The sequence below is a fragment of the Gymnogyps californianus genome, chromosome 3, assembly GCF_018139145.2.
Source record: "Gymnogyps californianus isolate 813 chromosome 3, ASM1813914v2, whole genome shotgun sequence".
In the NCBI taxonomy this organism is placed as follows: Eukaryota; Metazoa; Chordata; class Aves; order Accipitriformes; family Cathartidae; genus Gymnogyps; species Gymnogyps californianus.
The window spans coordinates 100657046-100683976 of NC_059473.1; the positions used below are offsets into that span (position 1 = coordinate 100657046).

At 36.0% G+C, this 26931-nt stretch overlaps 1 protein-coding gene across 1 annotated transcript in view; it reads left to right on the plus strand.

Annotated features, from left to right (window-relative positions):
* The window catches only part of COL21A1 (collagen type XXI alpha 1 chain), a 116265-nt gene extending 94497 nt beyond the window's left edge, over nucleotides 1-21768 (plus strand). The window contains exons 20-30 of the mRNA XM_050893487.1: nucleotides 3600-3653; nucleotides 4980-5033; nucleotides 5539-5610; nucleotides 10145-10180; nucleotides 10883-10927; nucleotides 13565-13597; nucleotides 17195-17341; nucleotides 17439-17493; nucleotides 17792-17992; nucleotides 19491-19568; nucleotides 20336-21768. Coding sequence (XP_050749444.1) covers nucleotides 3600-3653; nucleotides 4980-5033; nucleotides 5539-5610; nucleotides 10145-10180; nucleotides 10883-10927; nucleotides 13565-13597; nucleotides 17195-17341; nucleotides 17439-17493; nucleotides 17792-17992; nucleotides 19491-19568; nucleotides 20336-20523 — 963 coding nt within the window. The 3' untranslated portion in view covers nucleotides 20524-21768. The remainder of the gene's footprint in view (nucleotides 1-3599; nucleotides 3654-4979; nucleotides 5034-5538; nucleotides 5611-10144; nucleotides 10181-10882; nucleotides 10928-13564; nucleotides 13598-17194; nucleotides 17342-17438; nucleotides 17494-17791; nucleotides 17993-19490; nucleotides 19569-20335) is intronic.
* The last annotated feature ends 5163 nt before the right edge of the window (nucleotides 21769-26931 follow it).

Below are 26931 nucleotides of genomic sequence, written 5' to 3' on the forward strand. Positions count from 1 at the left end.
CACCTGTGCCTCTAATCATTTTTATTACCTATTGCTGGAAAGTTTTTCTCCATTTCTTTCTGAGCAAAGTTGAACAAAATGCCAGAGGGAAGGCTGTATCATCAGCTATAATAAAGCCTTGTGGGATTCCAAAGTGTACGTGTTTATTCAAGTAACTCACCTACCATGTTTTCTTCAAATTTCATTTAGATAAATAACATCTGGTTCTTGATACACTTGAAAATAATTTATTCATGCTTCCTGTCAACTCATTTAATGTATCTTTTGTCACCTGATAAAATAAGTAGGAAATTGATGCATGGAATATTTGAATACGTTATACGGCATTAGGGAATTTCAACCAGAAAAGATAGTGGGATTTTCCTTGTATTAGTCACACTGAATATGTTTGTTCCAGAAAAAACAGATGGAAAGCTTGTGGATGGTCTATTAATACCTTGGGAAAATTCTTCAGTAACAAGTTCTTCTTCAGTAATAACTATCCCTATTACATTGCCAACATCAGTAATTTATTAGTTTATCTGCCGCATAAATAGTGTCAGCTCTGGAAAATGGGGGAGTGATGCTACATTTTATGTCCTTGAATTGTTCCTTATTCTTATTCAGGACATGCTCTTCTCTTTTAATTTTACATGCCATAGTTTTCAGGCTATGTTCTCATGCTTTTCCTATATTGCATCTGAAAGTTTTCTTCTTGCAGCGTACTGATTTCATGTAGTCATCTTCCTGTAATTTTTTAAATGAAATACGTTAAATATGGCCTAGTAATTAAAGTACAAGAAAGGAGGCCAGGACAACTGGGTTTTATTTCTCCCTTTCCTGCAGATGTATGCCTAACCTATAGTTATATTAAACCTATTTTCTGATTTGCCTTCTCTAGTATATGTTTGCAGGTCAGTGTTAATATATACACATATCTGATTTTAAAAAAAGGCTATTCTGTACCCATAGTGTTTCCACTTTATATATAAGATAAAATGAATGAGAGACATTTGTGATGAACGTTTACCATTTCTGTAATCCAGGGACTGGTGTGGGCATAAACTACAAGTGATCTAGTGTGGAGTTGGTAAAGGGTAGGCTCTCAGCATGTTACATGACTTGAAACACAGGGCTACACTGAGGTGGCAATGTGAAAGGAGCCAGAAATCCCCCAGTCACATTTCTCATCCCTTCCCACTGTCCCTCCCCAAACTTGTGCTTGCTTTTCTCTACTGATTAATGTGCTAGTAATGAGCACAGAACAGGAATCTGAGGAGAAGAAAATAATAATGTCACAATGTTTTTTGGAAAAGGAAGGTAGCCTTCAAGGAATGCAAAAAAGATCACACGATGAAGAGAGCTGTATTTCAGAAGTGAGGACGTCAATAGATAACATGAAATTTGATTTAAAACAGCCAAATTGAATTAAGCCTTACAGTGAAATGAAAATTAATAAAACCTTATTTTGCTATGTAAATGAAAGAGAAAAAGTAAAGAAGCAGGCCTGATGTGCAAGTGAATTAAGACAGTCTTAATATAATCCAGGTTAGGTTCCAAAACCAAATTAATATTTTCTTATGCTTGCTGTAACAAAGCTGGCGCTGAACATAGGCCATAAGCAAATGGTTAATGGGAATACACTGTCTTTTAGGTTATGAGTGGAAGCAGACCTCAGAAACTTCATTCCAGCTGTAGAGGAGTTGGTAATTTCTATTCCAAAATTATGCAAGAAATGGAATAGGGTATAGTAAACCTTTATTTACCAAATAATAGATTACACTAGATTAACTGTATCGTCTTTGATAAGATGACTGATTTTCTATGTAAGTAAAAACAAGCAGATCTAATCTTCAAAGGTCGGGAAAGTGTTGGAAATGATTTGAGGCATGATATTATTAGTTATTTTAGAGAAATTGAAGTTTAATAGAATTTTCTTGTGCAATTGACTGAACAGGAAAAGTCTGAGATTGAGGAAAATTGGCAGCAAAGTTACTCAAGTTTTAGTCTTGTGATTGATACCGTTTATTTGTATTCACAGACCTGTCTGTGGTCTAAAGAGTGAGTTGCTATGTTTATTGATGGAAAGTTTTGGTGACCAGTACTTTCTTACAACACAGCAGGAAAGAAACCTGAGTTAATCTGTGCTGCTTCAGTTAGCAGTAAAGCACAGGTGAAATACCAGAAAATTGATGAAATGCTAAAAACCCTGGCTACGAAGAATTACTTCTTGTTCCAAATATTCTGAATTTTCTCTTGTATTTGCAAAAACAAAGCCATGCTTTTAGTTTTAGCAAAGAAAGTTAATAATTTTTTTGGCAAAACTGAGTTACAATCTGTGTAACAAATTACTGTAGACATATTTTTGATCACATGTAACTTTTGAAGGAGGTCTGAGATAATGTCATGGAACTGAATAGTTCCTAACATTTAGTACTAAATGGAAAGTGATTGTTTTTATCTATATGAAAGCAAAGATTAAATAGCAATAGTAACAGTAGTTTTTGAAAATACTATCAATTAGAATAGTTGATAAAACTTAATCTCTGACAAGTTAGATTTCCAGGCCTTATTTAATTGTTTGACTTTCTGTATTATTATGCTTTTATGTTATGCTGTGTCTTAAGTGCACTCTTAGAGCAGATCATATTTCAGAGTGTATATGCAAGTCCAAATAAAACAATAATAATACATTGTTTTTATTGATACATGCAGTTCTAGAGTCAAAGAGAAGTGAGATGAAGTGGTAAGAAAGACACATATTAACACCAGATGTGGAAAATTCTATAAATGGGAATTCCTCCCTGGAAAGTATGATTTAAAAAAAAAGATTTCTTTTCTAATGTATACTTGAGAGTAGCTTTAAGCAGAAATTAAGAAAGCCAGCCATTTGGTGGTTTAACACCCTTTAGCTCTTATTTTATGTATGGAACAAAGACAACTAAACATGCCTTTATCAACATGTTTCCATGAGAGGAGTCCAAGGGACTGTTTTGGCAATGTACATGTGCTGAAGTGTCATGATCTGAAATGGCAGAAGCTATTGGGTTCTTGAATGAACAGTTCAATCCTGAAGATTCTGCAGAAGATGCAAAGGTGTGGCCCCAAAGTTAACTGCTCCCGATGAATCTCCACAAAGTTTGCAAGAGGAGTCAAGGCATGGCAACCTTTGAGGGACACACAGTCAGAAAGAAGGAAGATAATTATGAAATGCCACATATACTTTTGCTGGTTTTGGGAACCCTGAATGGAAACTAAGAAACTCTTGTGTCACTTTCAATTTTAGCTAAGGACATGTTAAAGATATGTTAAAGATTAGATCACACAGACGGGGTTTTGAGTTGCAGATTTTTTCCCTCAGGAGTATTTCATGATAGCACTGTGCTTTTTTCCTGCATGCTTTTTTCCATTGCACAGTAGCCCTTCCTTAGGCCATAGAAGGTATAAATAATCCACTGTGCTGTACCAGAGCTACAGCCTGTATAGTAATATGATGAAAGACATTATATTTCCTGTCCTATTTATTTCACTATAGAAATATAATACTAATACACTATACTGAAGCCATTAGTCCTCTAGCATAGTACAGAAATGTCTCTGCCTTTTTCACAAATAAATAGGGTTTGATGGGACCAGAAGGCTCATTTGGTCTACCTGGAGCTCCTGGGCCTAAGGTAAGCGTTTGTGTTAATTTGCTTGTGACTTTGATGAATGACTGCTTTATAGATGACAAAATGCCAGGATTTTGCAGCTAATTTTTTGGCATATTGCATATTGGTGAGTAGCTGTGTGATTTTCCCTATATTACCTTATATGATAGTTCAGTCTCAAGAGAGCTTAATATAGCTCAGTAAATGGTGCCTGTCATCCCATGAGGTTTGGAACAATTACAGAAATGGTCGTGAGACTTTGTTTCAGCTTTACAGTCCTGGAAAATGTTCTGCAATGCTGGGAGCCAGATAATTCTCAGTATACATCAGAACTTTCTGCCCATGTTACATTTATTTATATTTTAATTGTGTTAAATAATGTTACGTGCTGCTTTTTCCACCCAAGCAGCCAAATTTATTTCAGATGTAACGTTATTGATTGCACTGCAGCTACAGCAAGAATTAATTTGACCCATGCTCTCAGAAACTAAAAAAGATACTGTAAATCCAGATCTGTTAGTGTAACCTTTTAATTTAATCCAAGATGAGTTTTGGCCAGTAAGCACTGAATTGTATGTCCTGGAGAATAGTTAGGAATGTAGAATCCATTTCCCAAACTTTGTATTTACATTTAGCTCCATTTCCACCCATACATTATTTTATATCCAAAAGTACATATGTATTTATTTAAAATTGTATACTGAAGGTAACATTTTTTAAAGTGGTCAATGTTTGCTATGGTCAAGAAGATTGAATACCAATAAAATTACTAAAAATTAATTAGCTTTATTTTAATTTGTGAAAAATGCTTTTGTTTTGTATATTTATCTCTCATTCAGAATGTAAGCTGATTCTTACAGAATCATTCTTAATAAGCTCATTCTTACAGAAGAGCATCATGAAGTAATCAATAATTCTTAGATTTTAATGAAAATCCTCATGCTGAATATATGCCTAATTCTATAGGCTACAATAAAAACCAAAACATAAATAAATATTTTGGCTCAGACATGTCCAAGGATTCTCAGAGTTTTATTAAATAAGATGGTGGAAATGTGAAGTCAGTACACACAAACGTGGTATGACTGGGCAAGGGAAATGAGGCAGGTGGGGAAGGGACAGGTGAGCAGAGGCTGGCAGATCACATTTTGTCATCAGTATCTCATCTTTCCTGAGAGAAAGTTGAAACTTCAGGTTTCCTGTAAGGGAGCAGAACTTCAGCCTTTCAGTCACTCCCTGTGCCTATTTTTAAGAGCCAGTTTCTCAGCAGTGTCTGTTTATGTTTGCTAGTCATACCACATGTGACAAAACATACTGATGTATCAGCCACACTCTTATATTGTTATATAGGGTGATAAAGGCGAACCTGGAATACAGGGGAAACCAGGATCATCAGGAACCAAGGTGAATATGAATCTGGAAGTATTCTAGTTAAAGAAGGGATTGATTTACTTTTCCATGATTTACTGATATTCCATGATTAGTTACATGGCAGTTTGTTTCAAAATAAAACAGTAGTTAACATAAAATTGCATCAGAATCCATTTGATGGCTTATTCTTACTAATTTTATACTGGATTTTAGGCAATGTAAGTCAGCTGTTCAAACCTGCAAACATTGCCGTTACTTCAGATAGTTTTATTTGTGTAATTTTGAGAAATCGACATCAACTGTATTACAAGGCAATTAAAAAAGATAGATACTCGAAAACTGAGGTTAAGAATTAGGAGTCCCTTTTGTGGCTTCTCTGTGTTCAGCATCCCTTCATAAATTCTTCAGACATTTCAATCATCCTCAGTTATAAAATTTCAAAATATCATAGCCAAAGCATATCATGTGACCTTGAGAAAACATGCAGTATATATTTTTACACACAGCACGTCACTGACACAGCTATTGTATTACTCAGGGAGAACTAGGAGTACCAGGTGCTCCAGGTGAACCAGGCTACCCAGGCATTCCTGGTACCCAGGGTATAAAGGTAAGTATTTTTTCCTGTTGTACATTAATTGCATCTTTTATTGGAAGTGCTTTTCTTATAAGTGATTATTATTAAAGAAAATCCTTTTGCTAAATACATCATTATTATTAGAGAATAGTTGGTATATTTTGGAAGGCCCATTCTTTAGAAAAACAATCATTTTTCATAGGGAGGAGAGAATGGCCAAAATGAAGAAACTGTTAACATAAAATGCTACAACATAGGTATTAATGAAATTTCCATTATGAATTATAGTACATAATGGTATGATCTATGATTCTATATTTACTTAATCTTATAGCAAGTGCTACATCTATAAAATCTATTGTACAAAGTCTTTTGTGGAGCTCCCATAAGAACTGGAGCAATTACCCCTAGGCAGCTGGGACAGATTCAGCTCAGTTAGCCTTAGCCATTGAGAGTTATCTGATCTAACCAAGCTGTCCAGGTTCTCTCCGTATTTAGCTGAGAGAGTCTGAGCTCCTTGGGAAGTCATTAATCACATCTCTACGCCTTTCTTTGACTGTAGCTGAAGCCTAGACTGTTAGCTAAATTAAATGTTGAAATTTTAGATGGCAAAAGTTAGGTGAGATGGACCCTACTTCTACTGTACAGGTTGAAAATTATTTCTTCTTTTCAGACGAACCTATGTTTATTCCTCTTGCGTACTGAGTTCTGATAAAGATCATGCTTTCAAGGATCTCACCATCTCTTGGTGCAGCCTTACATCTATCAAACACTGCTATAGATGTTGTGCTGAAGTTCTTCATTGCTGAAGAACTGTTTTGTGAACACATCGTAAAATTTCGTATTGATATTTGACTTATCTGGATAGTCATCCTTATTTTTAAAGTGTGGGTATGTAGGATTTTCTGACAGTCACATGTCTTCAGGGAGTCCCCGACTGAAAAGATTATAGACAATATTGTTCTTTGGTATGTTTTGAAATTCAAGCACACAGCTTTTTGCATAACTTAAAGCTATAATTAACATTATATTAAATGCTTTCTTAGAGATTTTCTTCTATAAGATGACAGCATTCTACTAAAAATCTCCTGTGTGGTTGAAACCTCTCAGTTTTGTCTCAGCCAATAAGGCAGAACTTTTTGTTTGACTGGAAGCTGGAAAGCCACTAGAATATTTCTTGTTTTAAAATACTGACTTATTTTTATCTTACTATAACTCACAGAACTCACTGGAGTATGAACTGAGTCTCTTGAGGAAAAATCATCTATGCTTTGTCTATAGAATGGGATTTAAGAACCTGAAAATTGGAAGTAATTGAAAATCATTACTCTTTGTGGCCTGTGGGTAACTACAAAGAACTTAACACAGCTGTGTTTTCTAGATGATGTTTTTTCAGGACGGCACCTTTCTTCTGTGTAACTTAACAGAGAAAAGACCAAGAATTTATACTTTACATATGCTATTAGGCAAATTTGTGTGAAGGAAACACTACATGTTTATTTGAAACAGCCGGGGAAAAATATTCACTGTAATTGTCAATAACATGATTTGAGGAGAATTTTAGGGTTGAACACGTCAGCTCTCATGGTTCGAAAGTGGTTGAAGTCAAATTAGTTCCCTTGCTGTAAATCAATTAATTCTAATTGTAACTGAAGCTCTGACTTGTATCCATTACATTTTTAGTCTAAATTTTAATTAAAATTTCTTTATTCTGGACACTTTTAAAGCAATAATATGTGCATCCGGAAAATTAAATGTTTCATTGCCTTGCAAGATAATGAGTACTGCTATTTCATTATTTTATTGTATTTTTATGGGAAAACATGACAATTGTTTTTTTTTACAGTGAGTGTCTTAATTGGCATATACGAGTATAAAGCTTATTTTAATGTTATACTGTTCCTTTGATGATCTGATGTCATGTAACAGATAGACTTTTCCTTAGGATATAGTTTACTATAACTAACAAGCTTTACCTGCAACTATTCAGACTAGATATTTATTCAAGAAACACATTGTTGAGGCTAAAAATGTCGCTATATTTGCTATGAGCCCAAATTTAATATTTAAATGTAAATTTTAAATTTCAATATTTAATATTACTTTTAAATTAATTAAATTAACACAAATTAATAAATCATATTTTAAATTATATTTGAACTGATTTAATAATAACTTCAAATTTGAATATATAGAAAAAAATTATATAAAAATAAATTGTGTTTAGGTAATGTATCTGACACTTGTGTTGGAAATCCAGCAATGTTTCCTGGGAACTATTGGAGTCTCAACTAGGACAAAGATTCCTCCACTACATATTCAAATTACAGATTTCAGAATAAACAGGAAATCCTGTAAAAGCAAAGGAAGCTCAGGTAAGGTGTCAGCAATAGGCAGTTAGTAAAAAATGATAACGCATCTATGTAGTATTACCAGCAATGTAGAGGACCAGCTTTGAAGGATGAAGCCCTTCATATAAAGGCATTACATAAATAGAGTTGAATCAAGTACTTCACTATGGAAAGAAAGGTTGAAGGGTAAAGAAGCAGTAAGTTAGAAGGGTCGTGTTATATTTAAAGTTTTATGAAAATCCTAGGCAGAGGTATTCCACTAGACTTCAGCTTCTGCTCCAGAAGGGCACAGGTTTCCTGTATGTCCAGTGTCACATATGCCAGCCATGTATGGATGTCTTAGGTATGCTAGAGTATTTCAGATGTCAGTAGGCACATATGGGGTGCCTTGGGTTGCCTAGAGAATCTTAAATGCCTATGTTTAGACAACTGAAGCAAGTCCCTGGTCAATGGAGGCTAGAGAATGATCCAGATTTAGATGAGGTTATCTCAGCTAAATGAGATAATGGAACCTGAGTTCCATTTTCTGAGAGAAGATGTAGAAAAATTAGTCTTCTGACCAGTTTCAAAACAGTGACTTCCAGAGCACATAAGGACAAAGATTTCTAGGCTTAAGTCTTTCAAAATATACTGAAGCCCAGTGGAGGAGTGACTTGAGTCACTGTCATAACGATGGTTTGATTAGTTTCATTATCACCATATATTCAATTTCAATATCTAAGGATCGTGTAAGGTACGTGTACCAAGACAGTAATACTGATTTTAAGAAAGAAGATTTTGTTAAAATTTATGGAACCTCTCTAAATTTTAAACAGAAGAAGCTTTTGCAAAAGTCATTATTCATTTTATATGAAGATGCAAGTCAGAATATATATTCCTGGTTAACTGGAGTTACAAGTCATAAATATGACAAACTCTTGAATTATTTGGCAAAAAAAGTGCAGTTTGGGCATCTGACAGGAAAAATGAAGCCTTTCAGCTATAGCTTATTTTAAAACTTGAAACCAAACCAAATATTTTACATTCAAGTACAATACAACCAAATACAGCTGGCATAAATACCCTCTTATGTTTTGAGATTTTCGATCAGGAAAATATTTGCCATGGCCCAAATTTCCTCTTTATTACTGTTTAGCATTTAACTAAACATGCTCTTTTTCAAAAAACAACCAAACACACACATTTGGCTCTTACGAGAAAACCAGCAAAACAGATCCAAAAAACTACATCCTAATTCTTTTCTTTATTAAATGCAGTTTTGCACACCCCCCACAGATCTGTCTTTTGTTTCATGAGTTGCTATGTTCTCGGCCCAACATTTTGATTCATGTCCATTTAAACAGAGTCACACTGATTTAAGAGGTCAGGGTTAGGGCAGGAGCCATCTCCCATAACTTTAAGCTTCCTTTTCAGTCAATGACGAGAGATAGGTATGTTCCGGGAGTACATATTTTATACCTCTGTCGTTAATTGGCATGAATAGTTTTCAAGAGCTGCCTGTTTCTCTCCAGTGTCAATTAGATGGTGTTCAGACAACTTGATAAACCTAGATACCTGCCTTTTAAGTACCATTTGCACCATCTGATTGCCAATCACCCCACTAATGTTTATTTACTATAAACATATCAATGAAAGTCAAAAGGAGTGGGTGGAAGTGGAACTTAGTCCTTACACAGTTTTGATTAAATTTAAATATAATTTTTTTTCTACTTTAAAAAAATATTTTTTTCTTTGGTGTGTCATGTATAACTTCTGCATTCAATGAGTTTATAGTAAGTGTTACAGAAATTATTTATACTCTATTCTCTGTGGGTGAAGGCAAGCATACTTAGTGGTTAGCATTCAGATGAAATTTAACCCATCAGAAATACTGCCCCCATCCCTGCCTACATCCTCTCCACTCCCATTCACTGAGTGGATGAAATCCTGCTGGATTTGCCACCTCATTATGTTGTATTTTTCGATTTTAACTTGGTATATGAGTATCCACTTTTCTTTTTGATAGTTCTTTCTATGACAGATTCCCTTCTTAGTATAACTTTCTGTACTTTTCTCAGTGTTTGTGTACATGGGGATACAGTGATTTGTTTTCATTCAGTATAAATAAAAGCTATTAGATGCTTCTCTTGCATTTAACATGTTAAATTAAAACACAGACTACATGTCTTTGAGATGAATCATGTTACAATGGAGACTTTTCTTCTAATATTTTACAGGGGGACAAAGGAAACCAAGGTGAAAGTGGTATCCAGGTATATCAACTTTGTTTCTAATGAAATCATCTGGCAACACTATTAATACAAGTCTTAGGTGTTAATTCAGGAGCTTTTTTTTAAGATTAAGCTCCACAGAAGGTTTGCTTGAAGAATAGCAGCAGTGAGCCCTAACTCTTCTTCAAGGAAAACTGCCCAGTATGCCCAGTATGAAATTCCAGCTGCGTTTCTGGGGCTGAGCAGGCTATTGGCATTTGGTGCAGAGCTGTGTGATCCTAGCAATGGTGCAAGCTCGGGGATGTGGATTGTCCTGCTACCCCAGGGGGCTGGGACAGGACCCAGCACTGTCCAGGCATGGGTTCTGTCCCTACCTGCCCCAGGCACTGTGGGATCACATAAATGCACATAGTCGAAGTAATGCCACCTGGCCTCTGCCTACCTACTGTATTGTAACAAGTGGGATTTTCCTCCTTGTTATCTAAAAGTCATGGAAATACCTACAAGAAAAAGAAGAGTATCATGTTACTACTCAGTTCCTAACTTGGCTCCTCTGTGTTCAGAGTAGAAATTGTATCCTTCTGCACGGTTTCTGCTCCGAACTCTTGAAGAGTAACTTTTCAGATTGATTGGGCCTGGTTTAGGATGAGATTTTAGGGTTTACCTCTTTGTGTTACTTTTGATAGTTTAATTATGTCTCCCAGGTAAATGTATATTTTGAGAAAATGTGCTTCTTTTCTGAAGGGACTGAAGGGAGAAAAAGGAAGACAAGGAAATCCAGGCTTACAGGTACTGTTAAAATAGTAATCCTACTTCAAGAGAGCCATGATTCATATTTGTTTCTTAAGATTACTTCCATCAACATGGATAGTTCTTTGCATCAGGTGAAATATATTTATGTATAACATGATTATATAGTTATACAAATTACCTCTTAAACAACCTTAGTATTTTTAAAATAATAAATACAACACATATAGAGAAGGTGGAGCCACACTTTTCTCGGCTGTGCACAGTGGAAGGACGAGAGGAAATGGACATGAGTTGGGACACAGGAAATCCCAACTTGATACACGGGAAAAGCATTTTGCTTTGAGGGTGTGTGCTAGTTTTGGCTGGGGTAGAGTTAATTTTCTTCATAGTAGCTAGGATGGGGCTATGTTTTGGATTTGTGCTGAGCAGTGCTTACACAGAGTCAAGGCCTTTTCTGCTTCTCATACCACCCCACCAGCGAGGAGGCTGGGGGTGCACAAGAAGTTGGGAGGAGACACAGCTGGGACAGCTGACCCCAGCTGACCAAAGGGATATTCCATATCATATAACATCGTGCTCAGCATATAAAGCTGGGGGAAGAAGAAGGAAGAGGGGTGCGTTCGGAGTTACAGCCTTTGTCTTCTCAAGTAACCGCTATGCGTGATGGAACCCTGCTTTGCTGGAGATGGCTGAACACCTGCCTGCCGATGGGAAGTAGTGAATGAATTCCTTGTTTTGCTTTGCTTGCATGCGCAGCTTTTGCTTTACCTATTAAATTGTATTTGTCTCAACCCATGAGTTTTCTCACTTTTACCCTTCCAATTCTCTCCCCCATCCCACCAGGGGGGAGTGAGTGACTGGCTGTGTGGTGCTTAGTTGCTGGCTAGGGTTAAACCATGACAGGGTGGTCAAACACTGGAGCAGGCTGCTCACAGAGATTGTGGCAAAACCTGTCTGGACAGGGTGTTGAGCAGCCTGCTTTAGCTGGATCTGTTCTGAAAAGGAAGTTGAACCCATGGAGGTCCCTTCCAACATACATGTTTCTGTGGTTCTGGGATATTATATCTTGAGAAACAGACCAGAAGTACATTTTTCTGGATTATTTTATTAAATCCTTAATTATGGAAAATTTTCATGAAACAATTATAAATAATATAAAATGAAGATAACAGCACGAAGTGGCTTTTGTGTAAAGGTTATAAGAGTGATGCTTGAGATGTTGAGATTTTGCATCTACCATGTAGTTCATTACCTCCTAGACTATACTGGGAGTCATTATTGACATTTTCTGTGCTCATAAATTACAGATGTTTCCTGTTTCAGCTGCAAATCAGTGAGATCCAGTTGTTTCTCTTTAACTCTGGGCCAATGTATTCTGATTGTGTCATAGTTGGCTATCTTGTTATACCACAGAAAATAACTGTTAGTATTTATAAATACTTGTTAACTACATAATCTATGTCGTGTCTAAACAGAGAAGTATTTGTTAGAGGTACATATCTAAAACGAGACTTGGAAGGAAGTCACAGTTGCTTTTTTCAGAATTACGACATGGATACAGCTGCCTGTCTAGCCAGAAGGAGCTGATTCCAGTGGAGCATGGGCAGGAGATCTAGATTGTATGTCAGCCTAGTTTTATCACTCTCAGGGGTATGTAGGTTGACAGAAGTCCTGTAGTAAAGCTGAGCAGATATTTTTGAAAAGAAATAGTTTGAACTAAAAGGCTGATCATTGATTTTAACCAAATGTAATGTCCTACTCTGACATTTTACAAATTAAACTTTCTGGTTTTTCCTTTTGCAAATAATGGACAAATTTTTCATATATTTATTGTTTTAATCATAAGGTAAAACAAAGTGATAGGGAAAGAAAACATTAATTTTTTTCAGATAGAGTGATGCAACTGAATTGCTGTTGTTTGCTTTTTTTTTTGAGAAAGCTGAAAAAATAATACAGACTTGGTCTAAAATTGTTTCCCATGCTTATCTAGTTTGGTCGGCAACCAAAAAATCAGTCATTCAGATACTTCTGGTAGACAGTGCTAGGTCCTTCCAAGGTTTCTCAAGCCTCCAGGACTTCTCAAAGATACAATACAGATTCCCTTGCCCATAAGAGTATATTAGAAAAGTGAAAAAGCCTGCGCTGAACTGCCATCTTGCCATGGAACTTAATGATCAATAACACCATTGAACCATTTGGCAGAAATGACACCGAAACCATTTGCCAACATGCAAAATCTGGCTTACAAACTGAGTTTGTATTTCAAACGCGCTGAACTTGATTTCTGTCTAGTAAGGCAGTATTAAACAGATAGAATTGGCAGTTTCCTTTTGCTAGAACACAAAATTTTATTTCTTTTGCCTTTTGTAGAGTGAATAAGGTTTTGTCTATATGTCTATATTATGTCTATTTGTTTATAATATGTATGATATATTCCCAACTTTTGGTATATAATATTAAAGGTATTACTGAAGTGTTAATTCACCATGATATACATTCTTCATCCTTATATGCAGTTTGGGTTTTTTTGTACAAATAGCAATCACAGAATCTTTAAAAAATGACATTTGTGATTAATTACTGAAAACAAAGGACAAAATTTTTTCTTTTGATTCTAAGTAATTTGGCTCAACTTGCTTTTTTATTTTTCTTTTTTCATATTAATTCCTAAAGGGAATAGAAGGATTGAGTGGAGAACGAGGAGAGGTAAGTATTTTGTAATGCCAAATATAGTATTACAAAATTACTCCATTTGTTTCTGCAAATTATGTGATCTGTAAAATGTGTGTTTACAGTCTTATTTCTGTACTCACATCTCTATAAGTAGCAGAAGAGAAATGAATTGAGAAATATCAGAGAAGAGAAAGAAGTATTAGTTAAAAAGAGACATAATGAAATATATTTCATGAAATGAAAGAATAAAAAAAATAGTTAAAGCCAAATATATACTTTAAGAGAATTAAAAAAACCAACCAACCAACCACACAAAATGAGGAGCTGGTTGAAGAAAGCAAATAATTAAAGAAAAAAAAAATCTAGAGATTCTAAGTTCATTGAAAAATAAAAATATATTCATAAAAGAATGCAGAATACTTGATCAAAATGATCCATATTATTCAGCAGCAGCCAATAATAGCAGGGCAGGATACGAAAATAAGGAACAGGATACACAAAGAAGATCCTTCTTCTTGTATACCTTCACTCTTTGTGGCAGTCAACAAATTAGGGGCATTTGAGCTAGAGATCAAGACCATTGCATTTAATGTCAGTCTTGAATTTGGCTAATTCCTTTTGAACTATGCTGATATACTGTACTTTCAGCTTCCATAAAAGTCTGTGGTAAGGACTTCCACAGCTGAACTGTTTGTCTTGTGTGTTTTAACCTTCACCAGCGGGATTTCTTTGTGTGCCTTTATTTCAAAGCTAATGAAAAGGAATATAGCGAAGCCTTTACAAAGATTTTTTTTTTTTAGAGGATTCTGTCTTTGAGACTGACTCGGAAAATGCAGGGCAGAATTCTTTCTCTCTACTACTAAGTTTATACAGGAATAATTCAACTCAGCCTGAAACTTGAGGGGCGTAAGGGGAAGCCTGCTTGGACTGCTCTTGGTCTGTCAGAAACTGCATTTGTTGCTCTCCAGGATATTTTTAGAAGTCCCATCTTTTTTTTTTTTTTCCTTGTGTTTGGCTACTCTAGATATATTTGTGGCCAGACCTTTTAATCTTTGTGTTGCATGTTGTTTAAAAATTGGTGTTTAAAAGATTAACTTTGTTAGTTATTTTTTATTTATTCCAATATTTAGTGAAATCAGAGTACACGCTGTCCCATTAATATAATTCTCCTTCAACTTTAGTTAGAGATTTCTCTGTTCAACGCTTTTTCATTAAAGCATTGTTGCATATCGATAACGGGACAAATTCATTGGAAGCTCAGTTCTGATAATTAAATAATTTTATGCATTTAAACATATAAATTGCCCTATATGCTGCTGTGGTGCTATGAAATACTTAAAATTACAGTTTGGCTTATAGATGTTTTGCTAAATCATTGCCAAAATTGGTAAAAGACTCCTTGTATACTATTGAACTAGCCTCTTTAAATGTTGTAAATCATGGTAATAATATATTTTTTCTGAAAAATCCTTTTAATAATATTCTTACTGTATGCTAAGATATAATGATGTCATTGTGTTTACTTATCAGACCTATAAAATTATTTGTATTTTCTATTTTTATAAAATATGTTGTCTTTTGTTAGACTCTGACTCCTCAATAAGAAGTTTCTTCAGTCTGTAATTCTTAGCACTTATTGAGCTCTTTTCCTTTTGTTTATTTTCTTTGCCAATAGCAAGGGTCAACAAACAAGGCCACACATGGGATGTGGCTGAGCATTACAAGACCAAGATATACTGCAGAAAATGTTCCCTCAGCAGTTTCATTTGCTTTTTGGCAAGTTCTGCAGGCAGTTGTGCTGATGCTTCCAATGTTTTGTCCTGGTGTTTTTACACTGGCTTCTTGCCTGTAATGTTTTTCTACAATAGATGCCATTTTCCCAATATTTCACTAGTTCTTAATGCTTTCTAGCCCCTTTAACATTTAGTCCAAATAAATCAACTTGCAAGTCAGATGTCTTTTATGTAAACATAGTCCATAGCTGTAAAAGTAATTAAAATTAAAACAAATAACTTCTAGCTACAAGAACAGCATGATTTTCAGATCCCAGCACATATAGCTTCTAATATAGCCACAGGCAGCTACATGTGCTCCATATGTTTATCTCTGAGCCTTGCTGACCCTGTTAAATGAAAAAAACATTTGTAATTATGTAATAGAAATGAACAAGTACAAACCTACATGGTGTAACTAAGAGTATCAATTGTCTATGACTACAACATTCAAGTTGACAGTATCAAGAAAATAAAATACAATTACAACCTTGGAAGAAGTCAGTTGTGAATTAGTGTATAACTTTTGTAGTGGGAAGAGGGTATGGACTGCTGTTCAGATCATGCATGGCATCTTACTGGTGGACCATCTTTTCAGCAGTACTCTTAGGCACTTGACTGACATCTGTCACATTTTGTCTCATTTCTGTTTTTTTAAGAGGAAAAACTACCTGCCTTGTTTTAGTGGCTAGCTCCCTGCATAAAACTGAGTAATCCGATACTGAATTTGAAGCTTGCTACCCTGTAATAATTCATGTGGAGAACTCTGGGCATTGTTACTAATTCAGACCAAGCCAGAAAGCTTTGAATTTTTCTGATGTAAAGAATTTTGATAAGTACTATATAGAATGATACAAAGTAATATCAATACAATAATTTAAAATTCAGTGTAAGTCTATGAAGACTGTATGCCTGAGTGCTTCTTAAACTTGCATTATTTGGTCCAATAAGTTTTCTCATATATAGTAATCCTGCTGCCTTGTTTCCATAATTCCATCTAAAATAGTTGGAAAGGGTGAAACAAAATTTTGAAGCAACTGATAACATTATGCAGAAGCTGTGCAAAAACGGAAGGAGAAAACTCATCAGGGAGCAAACATAGTATACTAACTTTAATCTTGGGCACGTACCAAATTGCATTGTACTGATGTTTTGTTGGCTCCAGCACAGGGAAAGAGTTCCACATGAACTATTGCAGTAGGTAATTCCATACATAGAAGAACCATTGTTTTGATGAAGATATATCAAAATATTTTCCAGTATTATTTTAACCTTTTCCAGTGAAGCAAATGGACTACAGTTATCAATCATATGAAAAAAACAACAAAAAACCCCTAACTTAAATCAAACTATTTTTCCCTTTGTCTTATACGCTACGTACATAGGGTAAAAGTCTTGATTATTATAGTAAGTTTGCCAAGAACTTCAGGGATGCCAGAATTTCACTTCTAATTTTTCCAGCCTTCTAAGGATTTTAATGTACTGTAACAAATTATCTAATTCTCATGAAAAAGTGCATAAAGCCTTTCCTTCCATATGTTAATAAGGAAGACTATTTTGTTTTATATTAATTAGTGAGTAAAAGGGGTCCTTAAAGTTAAAAAAAAAATATAATGGTAATTTATTTCTAGTTTTATTTGGTAAATTGTATCTGAAACAGTTACTAAAGAATCTGAAAACTTCAGTACATTTTAGTAAAATAGATCTCATTAGTATCAAGTTAATTTTCAGTGACAACTTGTATTCATTTTATGTAGATCATCAATGAAGATTTTCTCAGAGTATGTTTGCTTGGTGTTACCTAGCTTCCAAATGGTCTGTGAAGATACGATTGGCTTTTCATTGGTTTTCGTTCCAGAAAGGTGAGAAAGGAGATCCAGGCATTCGAGGCATCAATGGGCAAAAAGGAGAATCCGGTATCCAGGGTTTGGTTGGACCTCCGGGTCTCAGAGGTCAGCCAGGAGATAGAGGACCTCCAGGACTGCCTGGATCAGATGGAAAACCTGTATGTATAGGACCTCAAACTTACCATTTTGAGTACCTTAAAAACCCCAAACAAATGCATGCTCTCTGTTTTTTTAACTGTTCTCTGTTCAATTCAGGCACGAGAATTTTCAGAAGAATTTATTCGACAGGTGTGTTCAGATGTACTGAGAAGTAAGTTTGAAAGGCTTTTTACTGTTCTTTCCTTGTTTAAAGTGCTAAAGAAGTTTCCTGATAATTATAAAGATGCTTTCTTGAAAGCAAGATCAATATTGCTGATTTATCGCTTGTTTTCCTACAGGTGTGGAAATATATTTCCACACCACAGGTTCCATACTTTACCATCTTGTTTCCTAAAGGTATCATATTCTCTAAAGAGAGGAAACTGTTTTTGTATTAGTGGCTAAGGGGCAATATTTTTCTATTTTATTGTTACAACACTCTAAGCAATTTTTTGTTTGAATTCTCCCAGCCCAGTTGCCTGCCATCCTCCAGAGTGGAAGGCTACAAAACTGTAACCACTGTCAATCCCAAAGTGCTTCCCCGGGACTTCCAGGACCACCAGGTCCAAGAGGCCCTGAAGGCCCAAGAGGGTTTCCTGGTTTACCAGGAAACGATGGCATTCCGGGGCTGACAGGCATCCCAGGTCGCCCTGGGGCTCGTGGGACAAGAGGTACTGCATGCATGTGTCACGGTGCTAACGGCCTTTATGACTTTGTTTTCTGCTTCCAGTTTCGAATGGGATTAGTGCAGGGTGAAGTAAGGGAATAGCTGGGTTTGTATCACAAAGTGTACTTGAGGCCATGGTGCAATGTGAATGTTTCACCGCTTATGAAGAACGCATGTCAGAAGAAGAGAAAGTACAAGAACACAAGATAGCTAGTGTTCAGTTCTACACTAGTCAATCTTTGTTTTGATCTTTTTAGAGAGTTCTTAGGCTCATGTAAATGTTTTTAACTGCATTTAGATTATTTTTTTAGATCAAATATGCTTAGACATGGATTTCAATGTATTTCCATGTTTTCTGGTGTCTTTTCTTCCAAACTTCTTTGTTTCTGTTATTTTAAAGAACAGTATTTATTCACTGGCTATTTACTATCTGCTGCCCTGTAGGCTCATTTCTGGCATGCAACAACCTTTATACTCCCTCTGATTCCCTGGGGTTTTCTCCTTTTGTTCTTTTTATCTCATAAGGATTTTTACTCCTTTCTTTATGCTTTTCTTAAACATTCTGGTTTCTTTTTAGGCAAGCTAAGGTTTATGCTTTCAGGTAACTCATCTGTCCGAGCATTCCAACTGATTTCTGTGACGTATTTGCAGACTTTAAGTTAAGTATGCATATACAGTCTGGAACTAGACCAAGAGACTGGGTGAAGTCCATAATTTGGTAACTGGTCCCAGCAGCGCCTGTGTTTCCTATAGCATCAAAATAATCAGGAAAGCTGTATGAAATACAGCTAACTAGTAATGTACCAAGGGTAGGCAGGCTCATGGTTGGTAAATATTTATTTTCTTTGTGACTTATTAACTGTGACCTAGCACATCAAATTCATTTTGGATGTAATGATGATTTGTCTGTAGTGCTTTTATAATTTCATCTCCAATAGGAGAATGTGTAGTTTTCGACTGGAGCTGACACAAATGGTTCTGGCTATTCCGTAAGAGCTGGAAAAATAGATATCTGTTTCTATGAAGAAACTGAATTTATTGGGTTGTACTAGTGTAAGAGAGCACATATTTTGCCCCTCTCAGTATTTCTTTGGTGGAGATTTAATTCTGCCATATGTTGTGGAAGATTGTCTATATATTCTGTATTCCACAGGGACTGTGGTGAATACCTTACACTTCCTTCATACAACTTCTAAAAAACCTTGCCAATGGAAAGGCAATGACAGCAAATTTCTTAATTGCCCATCATCTATTCCCTCAACTCATAGTGGCTGTCTGCTTAACAGGTGCTACATCAGCTCTTAATTCAGTAGAAATGAGGATAATTTAGAACCCAGTTACACTGTGCAGGTTACAAGGAAATGCTTATTTTACATCTCGTTATTTGCTTTTGAACTATTACATTTTTTATTCAATAAATGTTATCAAATGCTGACTTCCTAATTCATTGGATGAAAATATTCTTAGTGTGCAAAGATGTACATGTGTTTGCTAATTCACAGGACTGCCAGGGAAAAATGGTGCAAAAGGCAATCAAGGAATTGGGGTTCCTGGGATCCAAGGCCCCCCAGGACCTCCAGGTGAGGGATGGTTCAGCTGTGCAGATTCAGTGCATGCTAATAATTTTTAAAAAAAAGTGGTTTAGAAAAAATGTTGATATCATTTGGAAAAACTTAGATAGTTTTTACACATCTTAATTACCATATATGTTTTATGGCTAATGCTTGTCTCTTGCATGCCTTTTGAATTGTCATATAATACATTATTTAATATAAGACAGGTCTTGTAGAGATTGGTACCTGAGACTGCCGTTTCTTGATAGATGGCTCTTGAAGTCAGCCATTATCTGAAAACTGAGCCCTGATATAATCATGTGACTTTGCTTAGTGTTTTGCTTAGCATTGCTTAGTGAAGGAAAATGATCTTCCTAACAGCGGTGTATTCATGCAAAATGCAAAGTTGAGTGTTTGGAAGAGATATTAGGGCCTGATCCAAAGCCAGAGAAATGAATAGAAATAGGAGGACTCTGATTCATGCCATGGTGGTTCCAGATTATATGATAAAGTATAACAGTGTACTAAAGTAGATTTTTATATTTCCTTTTAAAAGCTATTTTTATTTAAGGTGTTTTTGACATGCTTTTTTAAAAAAAAATCTTAATAAACAATATGTTGTTTATATAAACATATAAGCAGTTTGTAACAAGTATCTTTTTCAGAAAATGAAGTTTTCTTTATCTACATACTTCACCAAAGAGCAGGGTGTTTGTGGGTCCATACTTGCTCTTGTTTTCATTTTAATAAAAATAATCTGTAATGTATTTGTTCATTGCATGTGTGTCGTTAAGGTCCTGAAGGTCCACCGGGTATGAGTAAGGAAGGACGTCCTGGAGAGCGTGGGCAGCCTGGTAAAGATGGAGATCGTGGCAGTCCGGGAATGCCAGGACCGGTTGGACCCCCTGGAATTTGCGACCCATCACTATGTTTTAGTATAATTGTGGGGAGAGATCCATTTAGAAAGGGACCAAATTATTAATTTGTGATACAATAATTTAGAGGAATAGGTATGGTGCTTGTATTTTATGGTCTTTCAAGTCTCAGGAAGGTGACCAGCAATAATCCCATAAGCAGGAACAGAAGTACCTCTGACATTATAAACATTATAAATAATGATCCCAAAGGTTATACGTTCCTTTAGAAAAGAAACTCCAGTAATTTTTTTATAACTTGCATCGATTGAATCTCAAGTATTTTTAAAGAGTTCATCAGTTTTAATAGGAATAAAATTAACTATAGTATTTGATATTTAGTATCTAAGTGTCCTATCATACTCCTGTTACCACTGAAGTCCTTTGCAAAATTGCTGGAGACACCACTGGGAGCAGGATTATGCCTTAAATGGTATTGGTCAGGTATAAATTACTGTGAAATTTTTCACATGCAGCCGACATACACAGTATTTGATTTTGAAAGAATGTGGCTGGCTTTCACTTCATATGTGTGTGAATCTCATTGGCTTGTGTACATTTCATATGTCATAGCTCCAAGTGTTCTGTGAGCAAAAGCATATATCAGATTTTTATAAATTAAAAGAACTATCTGGACTTATTATGGAAGTAATATCACCTATTTTGCCATGCAACTCTTTGCTTAAAACCAAGGTGAAATGCAAGGGTAGAACTACTGGTTCAAGAAGGGCCAAGGTTTTATTGAAGATTGTACTGACAGCTACAAAAGGTCAAAAGGTTCCACGTGGGTGATTCAATTTACATGAAAATAGCATTAAAAAATAAAAAAGAACAAAAAACTGGTATAGCTGGCTTGTAGCTATGTTTTGACAAAAATAAAAATTAAAAAATGTTTGCACAACCCCAATGTAACAGTTCTGCGTAATTAAGCATTAAGTTATATACCCTTTGCTGTTTCTCCCCAAGGACCGCAGGTGCCAAATTGAAGAAGCAGGTTTACAAGAAGAGAGGTCTAACTGCTGGCTGACTAGCTGCAATGTTTGTTATGCTGTTTCCTTTTTCATTTTAAGCAAGCTATGTGTAATTTTCATTGTATGCTTTGCTAATGAGGTGCATTGCTTGCTTTTACATAAAGAGCAAAGGCACAGTTCCCGTAAGAACTTAAAATCCTTTTCTTAAATTAAGGCAGAGTCTTGTATTGAACTTAACCGACGCTTTATAAGTGGCTTTTTCTAATGTGTTGTTTTTCTGTTGTCCTGCTATCAGAGATTGGTAATACGCTTGACATTCAAGGTCAAATAAAATTTTGTAAAGAACTGGTTTGATGAGCGATTGCAAGAGTTGCCTGTGTCCTGTGTCGCAGGAAAGAGTGATGCCTGTAATACATGGAGGGATAGTTCCACCTTACAGCTGTGCTTTTTTTCCCCAGTGTCTTTCCATTTCCTCTGGAGAAAGCACGGTCCCTGGGAGCAGCGCCTTTCCGCTGGGCTCCCGCCGCCTGCGGGGCAGGGAGCACCAGAGCGGCCAGCCGCACTGTGCTCAGCGCCTGCTGCCCCCCCAGAGCTGCGGCCCGCGGAAGGGTGCTTGCAGTGAGTAGCTTAGTCAAACCACAGCCTTGGCTATAGCGGAGTGCAATCATTAACATCTCTTAAAACCTAGTCTAAAGACCTCCAAGATGATTCTTGAAAGATACTGATGTGGACCTGAGAAATTAAGCTGTGCATGAAGTTTTCTCCCCAGACAAGTGTTCCTCGGTACACACTGTAGGACTTTGTCCATGTGAACAAGCATTGATTGAATTTCTGGAAGAAAGAATCTAGAAACCTCTTATTTTGTTGCGTTCAATCTCATACTGGTTATTTTTTGAGAGCTGGAAGTGAAACATGTCGCTAGGTCAGGAAAGAATCAGGATCCCAGCATGTTTGTAGAATTTTTCCGAGCTGTCCACACTGCATGCTAATTTAAATCCACGTTTTAAGACACCTTTTCCAATAAGCTGTATGGTGGTGTGACTGGCAAGCCTGGGAGGAAGCAAAAACAAACAAAAAAAAAGAGCAAGTCAGAAGGACCTCTGACTGCAGCGAATACAAACAGAAAACCAGAATTCCCTACTTGTAGAAAATCCCAGTAGTTGTTTTCATTATAATTTAAAATAACACACATACATTCTTCCACATCAGAAGCATGGTGGAAAAATTGGAAATTTTTGAATATTTAACTTTTTTTTTCATTCATTTAGGCAAAACATTTCCTCCTATATCCAAACATTTCAGTTCTATTAAGAGGAAGAAAAATTTTAATGTAGTGCATTTGACAGGAAAAAAATCTTGATTTATCCGCCAGTCTGGTTGGTGGCTTAGGTTATGATTTCATTTGATCAAATTCAATATCAAGCTTCAATTTTAAAAGTGGTGGTGGTTTTGTCACCTCGTTAGTCCTATTGGAGGGTTGTTTCTGAATGACTCTGACTGAGGATCTATATGTAATTTCCAGTCTGCATCTATTAATGGCCATTTTATATACCTTCATTCTTATGCTAACGTTGTCTTTGGCTTGAGTTACTCCTTTTCTTTTGGCATCTTTTAGAAAACCAGTGTTCCCTGACAGCCTTTTGTCTGCTAGGTTAGGCAAGCAAACCTTCTATTTTCCACCTGTTAGAAAGGCTCTCTACTCACTGTTCATCCTTGTAGTTCTCTGCTTCACTTTCTTGAGGGGGAATGAGTCATTCTAGAAATATGTCCGTAATTCTAGGTAAGGAACCTCAGTCGTACCTCGGTGATGTTGATAGTTACTCAAAGCACGTAGCTCTGTTCAGCTTCTCATTTTCTTAATTCTTGGGGAAGTTATACAAGAGTCATATAGGTCTTCTCTGATGAACTAGTATTACCCAGATCTATTCCCTTTTCTATTTTTTTGTAGCTGATGAGCTCCTATAGGATAGGGTATAATACGATTATACAATGTATAGAAGTTGACTTCTATACATTCAAGGTTCTCCTTAACGTAGAGCGCGGTTCCTCCTCCTCTTCTTCCCTGCCTGTCTTTATGAAACAGCCTATAGCCATCCATTGCGATCCTCCAGTCATGTGAGTTGTCCCACCATGTTTCAGTTAATCCTATGATATTATAACTTTCTGACTGGGCGCGGAGCTCCAGTTTCTCCTGTTTGTTCCCCAGGCTGGGTGCATTGGTATACATACACTTGAGGTGGTTGGTCTTTTGGTTCTCATCTTGGGCGGCAGCTAAGGAACATTTGTCTTAATTTTTTTTTTTTTCTTTTTTTGGTCTATGCAAATAAAAGAGAGACATTTACTTTTCCTCTAATCCTTCTGGTATCTAAGGTAGCTCAGTCTGGCCTAGCATGAGTATTTCTGTACAGTGCTGCTCAGAGTACAGTCTCAGCTAGTGAATGTCTGTCTTTGTTACAGCTTTAAAGCAAATCTCATGTTGGAGCTATTTCACTTTATATAATAAAATAGTAGGAAAGACTGACTTTGAAAACTAAATAATTAAGAGGCTTCACTGAATGTAAAACAAACTTCAAACCCTTGATCTGCAAAAGGAGGAGATTTGAAGCTGAATCTATTTAATTGCCTTAACTGCTGAGCTGTTTGGATGCTTTGAGCTTCAGTACTGCTATATCTTTGGTATTTTGCTCTGAATTTGAGTCTGTGAACCCCTCACATTCCTACAAAAAGGATTTGTTTTTGACAAGTTGGAATTTTCCAGAGGAAATGCTAACCGTCTAACCTGTGCAAGTGCCTCTTTGAAAGCTGTTAACAACATAGCTTTTTTAAATGAAGACAAAGACTTTGAAAACCTAGTTCTATATGATTAAATAGCCAGAAACAATTAACAAGTGTGTTGCATCCCATTGAAATGCATACGTTATAGCCTAGGAACCTGTGATTTAGATTATTGTTCCGTATAAGATTTTATCAAGCCAGAATTTAGCTGACTTCACAATCATCTAATTTTCTGACTTCATTTGATATAGTGGGATTATACAGTAAATGTAGGTGTGTTCAAGATCGTGTGTTGATTGGATCCTTTAACTGAGAATATGAATATTTTTCCCATATCTTCAACTAATTCTAAACTAAGAGGTTAAACAAATGGTATAAACTTGAGTATTGTCAGATTAATGATCCACAGGAGAGAGACTCTTATTTACTATTCATGCAAACTATATGAGGTTCTTGTGGGTGTTGATCTGCAATCAGAAGCTGTGAATAAAAAAAGTCACTGTGAAACATGTCACCATCTAACTACCAGATATTGTCTGGAAGCAGTTACGAGAAACTCTGTTAACTGACATTTACTTATTCTCCTGATGATAGTCTTTAAAACCGGATCTTGGGCTAATTTTTAAGCAGAGGGTAAGATGCAAACAGAATTTCTGGAGTTTTTTTAGTAGCATCTTGCTGTGTGACCTTGAGTTAAAAAGTATACTCTCTGGTTCGTCTAGTGCCTGTTGGTGTCAGTAGAGGAACTACAATTCAGTACACTAAATTTTGAATATGGCTTCAACTCATAATATCTCTGTGTGTGTAAAATGGATTTAAAGTTTACCACTTTACTATGGTCATTGATTGCTATTGCCTCTTAGATACTGAAGCATGTACTTGGACATAAAGATGCAGAATTGCAAAGTATTACTGTGGGAACTGAATTTCTTAATGAAAGCTTAGTGATGTATGGAGCTCAGCAATTTGCACCTCTGAGAATCATGATCTTCTTAGGGAAGTTTGGAGTAAATACATATGGAGTGATGTGTCTATATATACATATATATAATTTAGTAAAAGACCAGATGTCACAGATGGCTTCCATATGTGCAGATTTATTTGGTGAAAAAAAAAAATATATATATGGGGTGTGTGTATATATATGTATATGTATGGTTCTCAGTTCTTAATTTAACTGAAAGATATCATAGTCTTCCAATTAAAAATGAAAAAGTAAAAGAATAAAATCTAGTCTTCTTGTAAGAACTGAACTATGACGGTCCTGCTACTGCTTCAGAGCCAAGGTGTCCTTGTCAGCTTCAGGTGTCAGCCAGTATATTTCAAGGCTGTCCAGCCTCTTAGAGGAGGAGCTGAGAATCATTAGCTGTGCATCTTTCAGAACTAGAGAATCTCGTTTCTTAGAAGACTCAAGGTGCATTAAAATGAAGTTTATTATCAGTGCATCTGACTGTCCTTGCAGTGAACACTGTCAGGATCTGTCGTTATAGCTCACGCAGATTGAATCAAGCTCCTGTGAAAAGAGACTATAATATTTTCCGGTAGGAGGAAAACATAGATGATAAATCAAAATACATCTTATTAATCCGTATTCAGCAGAGACAGTAAACCACTTTAAGAACTATTGCCTTCTGGGATGCTGTTGAAATGTTTAAAACTTAAATTAATATAAAAAATATTTGTGGGTTCTTTTCTTCTTTTGATAAGCAAGATTTTCTCATAGAGGACATCATCTATGTATCCTGGAGAATCTAAGTCCATTTTTACAGTGGGAAAATCATTACTATGTGATTCCTGAGTTTTTCTTTACAAGTATCTTCCCCCTCCCAGTATTTACTGTATTTGCATAAAGTGCTTTTTGGTAACAAAGAAATATTCTGGTGATGTTCCAGCATATTGTATTATTCTGTGTTACTATTTTCTTTCTTGGCAAAAGATGCAAGCATTAGATGTTTTTCCAGAAGCGGGTGTCTGGCCACTCAGCTAGCTCTCCAGAAGGTCTCCTGGCGGGTTGGAGGCTCCTTGGTTGTCTGCCATAGGCTTAAAGAACTATTTAAGTGCTCTGTATTGATTTTCTGACACTTTTTGACAAGTTTCATCTTGTCACTGATAAAAGTACATAGTATTCTTCCACTTAAGGAAAAGGTAGGTGAGAATTCATCAGATTTAGCCATGTGACCATTATGGCATCATATGTCCATATTGCCTGCAAAAAGTATCTTTCTCATGTTGGAATCTTGTAAACCCTGCAGAGTGTTCCATTTGTTGTTTTCAGTTTTTTCTTTTTTAAAGCATGAAAAAAGATCATGGTATCTCTGTGACACATTGAAATCCCATATTAAATATCATGCAAAAAAGGCAATAATGCCTAGAAACTGTGTTTCAAAGAAATAACTTTCTTGAACTGTTGAAAAATACAATGCTACCTGAGAGATGAAGGGAAAAAAAAGCTCTCTTCTAACTGGGGCATGATTCTTTAAGGTATGTGAAGCTCTTATTGATGTGGGAGTGAATGCTACCTTTAATGTAGACAAGAGAGAGCCTGAAGAAAAAACTGGCTTAAGCAGTACAGTAGCCTGGATAGCAAATAAGGAGAAGGAAAAGGTCATTCACTTTATTCCTCCATTCTAATATAATATGTTTTGAATGAATTCTGCTTCTCCTTGTCCTCATCAAAAAAAATTATGAGAAAGTGCACCATGGGTATTACACTCCCCTTGATATGAAGTG